Source organism: Pistacia vera, unplaced genomic scaffold, assembly GCF_008641045.1.
Source record: "Pistacia vera cultivar Batoury unplaced genomic scaffold, PisVer_v2 Contig848, whole genome shotgun sequence".
Lineage (NCBI taxonomy): Eukaryota > Viridiplantae > Streptophyta > Magnoliopsida > Sapindales > Anacardiaceae > Pistacia > Pistacia vera.
This window is the reverse complement of record NW_022196721.1, coordinates 27,746-34,863: the sequence shown is the minus strand read 5'-3', so window position 1 is coordinate 34,863 and position 7,118 is coordinate 27,746. Positions and strand designations below refer to the sequence as shown.

At 48.4% G+C, this 7,118-nt stretch overlaps 1 protein-coding gene across 1 annotated transcript; it reads right to left on the bottom strand.

Annotated features, from left to right (window-relative positions):
• Positions 1-6,080: 6,080 nt before the first annotated feature.
• On the bottom strand, positions 6,081-6,545 carry LOC116118530. The gene has a single exon (XM_031404513.1). It carries the CDS (start codon positions 6,543-6,545, stop codon positions 6,081-6,083), a length of 465 nt encoding a protein of 154 aa, XP_031260373.1.
• Between the last annotated feature and the right edge of the window lie 573 nt (positions 6,546-7,118).

Below are 7,118 nucleotides of genomic sequence, written 5' to 3'. Positions count from 1 at the left end.
CAGGGCAAGATCCCGATCGGCTGACGAGCTACTGGTGAGAACTTAGTTGTTTCTTTTGTACTTTTGATTACTAAATCTTGATTGTGTTTTTTGTTTGCAGAGCTTGAGTTCAATCGGGCTGGGCAGAGCGGAGACAGCTTAGACGTAGCGACCCAGAAAGTGTTAGCCATCCCATTAGAGTAGAAGGACTGACGAGTAGTGCTAGCAAAGTCCAACCTGAGGACCAGCATTCTTTAGGCTGGAGTAGAGGCGATATAGAGAGGTACTCCCTTCCCCTCACTGAAGCAGACTTGGGATGTGCTTCTGAGTCAATACTGCAACCATATCATTTTTGGTGAGTCTGGGCTGAACCCACTAACCGTTGGAGAGTTTGTACTTGCAGAATCAATGATGAAAAAGTTGACCATCCCGAGTGCGAGCGAATCTATCGCCTGGCACCACGAGAAGAGGAGGAGGGAGTCCTTAGCCAGGGAGGACAGGAAAGCAGAGGATGTTTTAGCGACGCTGCCGAGTCAGCAGCCTACAGTTGGAGCTGGGTTGTCCCAAACCACAATCATGGATGAAGAGGCTGAGACGATTACCATCACAATTCCGGCTAATGCGTCGACTTACTCTGATACGACTACCATGAGTAAGCTGGCCGACTCATTTTTGTTCCCGACGGACGAGACGCATCTTAACCAGATGGGTGCAGTTGTTGTGGCAAATTGGGGGGTAGCCCACGCTATTCAGGTATGACAGTAATATTCGATGATTTTGTTCCTGAAACTCATTCTGATGGCAATATTTTATTGTGCAGGTACTCACTAGTAGTCTTTATCTGAGGAAGTCTATTGTGGCGTAGGAGAAACAGATACAGGATGTATCCAAGGCCAACACCAGCCTATGCCAGAAAGAGGCGACAGCCCAGAAGGACGAGCAAGAGTTTCAACAGCGTCTAAGGGATAGTGAGCATGAGTTGGAGCAGTTGAGGCATGAGTTGGCCGAGAAGACCGTAGAGATCGAGTCTCTGAGGGAGCAGTGTATTTCCATTACCGATGACGCTATCATCAAGGCTCGTGGTGAACTCATGCTTGAGTTCAAGGAAGGGAAGACTTCTCATTGGGACCCAGACGAAGACATCCAGCTCATGCAGGAGTTGCTGGAAGAGGGAGCCGGTCATCCAGGTTTACAGGACGAGGAACATATGCCTGACCTTGCTAGTCAGTCGGGGCCGTCGGATGTTGGTGATGCAAGCGACCGAGCTGCTAGGACGGGTGCTGGGGGTGCGGACATTATGACTGAGTCGGAGATGGAAGAGGCGACTCATACTGAGGACAGTTAGCCTAGTTTTTTCTTGCATTTTGGGGCTTACGATGCCCTTTTTCTTGGCGTGTGCCGTTCTTTTGTATTTTGAACTAAGCCATTTGAGGCTATCTGTTATTATACTCGGTTGTTCTAACTTCTGATGCTTTCTTTATAGATGAATGAGTTCATTGTTTCTTTTCTTGTAAATGCACGAGGTGGTGTTTGTTACTTCAGTGTGACCCAGCGGCTAAGGCATGTAAGCCTTATGTTGGGCTAGGTTGGCGTTTTGCTTATTGTCGGTGTAAGAACCATTCATTCGGTCTGGCCGACCGAGTACGAAGTCTTGGATTGGATGAGGTCAATCTGGAGGTGTGAATTCTTAGGTCGGACGGGTCTGACTCGAACGTGTGAATCATAGGTAAGGCTGAGCCGATTTGATGGCGTCCCTTCGTGGATCGGGTTGGGTCGACCGAAGATGATCCTGTGAACCGAGCAGGGTTGATTTGAAGGTGTTTTCGTGAACTGACCTGGGTCGATTCGAAGGTGTTTTCATAAACTGAACGGGATCGATTCGAGGGTGTTTTCGTGAACCGAACGGGGTCAATTCGAAGGTTTTTTCATGAACCGAGCTGGGTCGATTCGACGGTGTTTTTGTGAGCCGAGCTGGGTCGATTCGACTATGTTTTCGTGAGCTGAGCTAGGTCGATTCGAAGGTGTTTTCGTGAACCAAGCGGGGTCAATTCGAAGGTGCGAAATTAAGGATTGGACAGGGCTGATTTGAAGGTGTTATCATGAATCGAGCTAGGTCGATTCGAAGGTGTGAAATCGAGGATCGGATAGGGCCGATTTGAAGGTGTAATAGTGAATCGAGCAAGGTCAATTCGACGGTGCAATTTCGTGGATCGGATATGGCCGATCTGAAGGTGTTAACAATAATCGATCGACCAGAGTCGATTTGGAGATGTAAAATTTTCTGAATAGTACTTCATTAATATTTGGCCATGAGGCCGACTATCTAAGAGGAGGTGGATAGGCCCACTCATCCCTTTTAAAAATAAACAAGGAAAATAGAAAAAAGATAAGTTCACCTAGAAGTAGTAGCGCTTGAGGTGAATGACATTCCAACTGTTACTGATGTCTTTGCCCTTGGGGGTCTGGAGTTTGTAAGCACCCTTTCCTGTTTCTTTAATTATCTTGTAGGGGCCTTCCCAAGTGGGGCCGAGTTTGCCAGAGTTGATCTCCTTGGTGTTTTGAAAGACCTTGCAGAAGACCCAGTTGCCTATCTTGAAAGTCCAGATCCTCACGTTGCGGTTATAATGTCGGGCAGCCTGTTGCTGATAGACTGCGTTACGGATGCTCGCCCGTTCACGTAGCTTATCGATGGTGTCCAGGTTCTAGCAAAGGTTCTAGCAAAGGTTCTGGTCTTTTGATTTCTCGTCCGCCTATTGGAGCCTGGTGGATGGACTGATACTTCGGCTGGGATGACTGCTTTAAAACCGTATGTAAGGGAGAATGGGGTCTCGTGGTTCGGTATGACCAGAGGACTCCAGGTAGCTCATCTGCCCATGCACCCTTGGCTTTCTGTAACCACTTCTTTAGTGTCTGAATGATGGTCTTGTTTGACGACTCGGCCTGGTCGTTAGACTGGGGGTTGCGGGGGGTCGAGAAGCTCAATTTTATTCCCCACATGTCACAGAAATCCCTGAAGCCTGAACTGATGAACTGGGATCCATTGTCGGTGATAATCTCCTTCGGTATCCCAAACCTGTAGATGACATTCTTCCAGATGAAGGCTTTTACCTCTCGGTCTCTGACTTGTGCGAAGGCTTTGGCTTCAATCAACTTTGTAAAGTAGTCTGTCACAGCTAACATGAAAACTCGCTGTCCAGGTGCAGTAGGTAGTTTTCTCACGATGTCCATTCCCTACTTTATAAAAGGCCAGGGTGTGAGGATGGAATGTAGTCGCTCTGGTGGGAGGTGTGAGACATGAGCAAACCTTTGACAACTGTCGCACTTCTTCACATAAGCGGCTGAATCGGTGAGCATGGTCGGCTAGTAATATCCAGCAATGATCACTCGGTGTGCAAGGCTATGTCCCCCAGTATGGTTTCCACATTCGCCTTCATGTAACTCAGCAAGGACACGTTAGGCCTCCTCTAGGCTTGTGCACTTGAGGTAGGGGCCCAAGAATGATTTTCTAAGGAGTTGGCCCTCATGTATGGTGAATCTGGCGGCTCTTGTTTTTAGTCGTCGTGCCTCGTTCTTGTCAGCTGGGAGTTCATCGTGCTCCAAGTATCTCACTATCGGAGTCATCCAGCAGTCAGCTAGTTCAACTCCTATGGCTTCCTCGGGTGGCTTGTTTGGTTGTTGTCCCTCCCAGTTGGTGAGCCACTGCATGAATAATAGAGGGATGGACGAGGGGGAAGAGCATTTGAGGGCTGAGCCGAGATTGGTAAGAGCATCAGCATGGGAGTTCTCCACTCTGGGGATTTGGACGATGGAGAACTCATCGAATTGTGCCTGCAGCTCCTTGACCATGCTCAAGTAAGATGTCATCTTCGAGTCGCGTGCTTGATACGTGCCTTGTAGTTGATTGACCATGAGTTGGGAATCAGACTTCACCTTTAGTTTCTTTGCTCCAATTTCTTTGGCTAAGGAAAGTCCAGCTATGAGGGCCTCATATTCGGCTTCGTTGTTCATGCACTTGAACCCACACCGTATTGCCCGCTGGATGATGTCTCCTTCTGGCGTAACTAGTACCACTCTAAGTCCGCTTCCATTTACGTTACTCTAGCCATCCACTAAGAGGGTCCACTTGGATGGTGATTTGCCGTTCATGCATGATAACTCACTTTTTGCTTGGCTGGTGGTATTCGGGGTGAAATCAACAATTAAGTCGGCTAAAGCCTGGGATTTGACAGCGGTGCGAGGCTGGTATGATATGTCAAACTCACTGAGCTCTACTGTCCACTGCAGGAGTCAGCCTGATAGCTCTGGTTTGTGCAGTATCTTCTTGAGTGGGAAGGAGGTGAGTACAACTATTGAATGGCACTGAAAGTACAGCCTAAGCTTCCTGGATGCATGGATGAGGGTGAGGGCAAACTTTTCCAGCTGACTGTATCTTGTTTCCGTGTCAAAGAGTGACTTGCTTACATAGTAGACGGCAACTGCTTCGTTTCTTCTTCCCGAACTAGTACTACTGAGATGGCTGTCTCTGAGATCGCTAGATAAAAGTAGAGCTTCTCCCGGTCCATAGGTTTGGAGAAGAGCAGAGGGGAGGTTAGGTACCTCTTCAGCTGTTGCAAGGCTTCTTCGTAAGAGGCGGTCCACTCGAACTTCTTCGACTTCTTGAGAGCATAGAAGAAGAGATGGCACTTGTCGGCTGACCTGGAGATGAAGCGGCTCAAGGCGGCTACCCGTCCTGTGAGGTGTTAGACGTCTTTGACGCAAGTTAGAGACGGTATACCAAAGATTCTCTGATTTGGTCGAGTTAGCTTCTATCCCTCGCTGAGTCACCATATAGCCCAAGAACTTTCCTGACGAGACCCCGAATGAGCACTTGGCTGGATTTAGCTTCATGTTGTACTTCTTGAGGACGGCGAATGCCTGGCTAAGGTGGTCGAGGTGCTGTTCGACCATCAGTGACTTAACGAGCATGTCGTCGATGTATACCTCCATGGTGTCTCCTAGGTACTTGGCCAACATCTTGTTGACCAGCCGTTGGTAGGTGGCCCTGACGTTCTTCAGGCCGAATGGCATCACTTTATAGCAATAGGTTCCTCTTTCTGTGATGAAGGTTGTCTTCTCTTGGTCGTCTGGGTGTATCAAGATCTGGTTGTACCTTGAGAAAGCATCCATGAAACTAAGGAGCTCGTGACCTGCGGTCGCATCGACCATCATGTCGATATGTAGGAGTGGGAAGGAATCTTTGGGGCAGGCTTTATTTAAGTCCGTGAAGTCGATGCATACTCTCTATTTCCCGTTCTTTTTCTTTACGACCACGACATTCGCTAGCCATTCGGGGTAGTGGACCTCTTTGATCATACCATTGCTCAAGAGCTTCTCGACCTCTTCGTTGACAAATTGGTTACACTCTGGTGCGAATTTCCTTGTCTTCTGTTTCACTGGTGGGTGATCTGGGTCAACCTTGAGCTGATAGACCATTGCTTCTGGACTGACTCCGGTCATGTCAGTGTGGGACCAAGCGAAACAGTCTTGGTTCTTTTTGAGGAATTCTATCAGCTTCTCTCTTGTGTCGGGATTGAGGCAGGACCCTATGTGTGTCTTTCTCTCGGGATCATCCAGATTTATCTGTACTTCATCCAACTCTTCCATAGATGGTTGATCCAGATCGGTCGGTGGGGTCGGATGAGACTGTAATTGCTACGAAAAGTTACCCTTGCCTTTGAAGGCGTTCTTGTAGCAATCCTTAGACGTTTTGGGGTCACCTTGATCTCTCGTACCCCCCACTTGGTTGGAAATCTGATTGTCTGGTGGAAGGTAGATGGGACTACCCGCATGTCGTGGATCCAAGGTCGGCCCAAGATGATGTTGTATGGCGAGGGGCAATTGATTACTAGAAAAATGGTCTGTTTGTTAACTTCGTCGGCGTAGATAGGGAGGATGATCTCCCCGATAGTATACTTCTGTTCAGAGCTGAAACCAACTAGCAGCGTCGATCGCTTGTTGATGTTTGCCTCTTCCAATCCCATAGCCTTCACTGTTTCAAGGAATAGGATGTTTGCTGAAGAGCCTCCATCTACGAATACTCTTTTTACTAGGATGTTGGCGACCTACAGGGAGATGACTAGGGCATCATGATGAGGAGTGGCCAAGGTGAACGGCTCGCCATCTTCAAACTGAATTACCTGATGAGTGTGTGACCACGAGACCGGATGGATGGACTGGACTTCATGGTGGTGGTTGGCTCTAGCATATCGCTTGGCCGATGAATAACTTACCCCACTGATCTCTGATCCTCCGGTGATGAGCGAATAGAAACCTTTTGTTGTAGGTTCTCGCGGAGGTGGTGATGGTTCTTTTGAACTCTTATGGCTAATGGTGTTCTTCCCCTTATTGGTTCGTAGATCCTGGAGATGTCCCCTCTTTAGAAGTACAGCGACCTCTAGCCGTAAGGCGATGCAGTCTACGGTGTTGTGCCCATGATGGCCATGGAACTCGCACCATTTGGTCTTGTCTCTCCTTGCCTCGGGATTGAGCTTGCCTAGCCACTTCACAGTGGATCCCATTCCCTTCATAATAGCGACGACCTGGGTTGGCTCGACATTGAGGCTGTATTCTGGTATTTTATACTGATTTGATCCAAACTGTCTGCTCTCAGTTCTTGTCGGCTGACGATCATACGATTTCCTTACTTTACTCGAATTACATGATGGGGGTTGGTAGCGGTGCTCCGCTGGCCTGTGCTCTGGCTTCTTGTCATTCTGCCTTGAATCGTATCTGGAGTGAATCGTTTGGTTTATCTTATCCTCCTCCTATCTTATTTGGATCACTGCCCGGGCCAGGGCGTCTTCCATTGTGGTGTAACCCAGCTTTGTAAGTTCTTTGTATAGCTCTCCGTCCGGGAGGAGACCCTTCTTGAAGGCATCTACGGCTATCTCAGGGTTACATGCAGGGATGAAGATCTTCTCTTTGTTAAACCTGCTAACATCCTCTCTCAATGGCTCTCCCCTTCCCTGGTATACTCTGTATAGGTCGGTCGACAGCTTCTTGAGTTTCTTGATGCTGGCGAACTGTTCCACAAATGTGTCAGTGAGTTGAGCGAATGAATCGATGGATCCGTTCGGGAGATTCGTGTACCATTGGAGTGC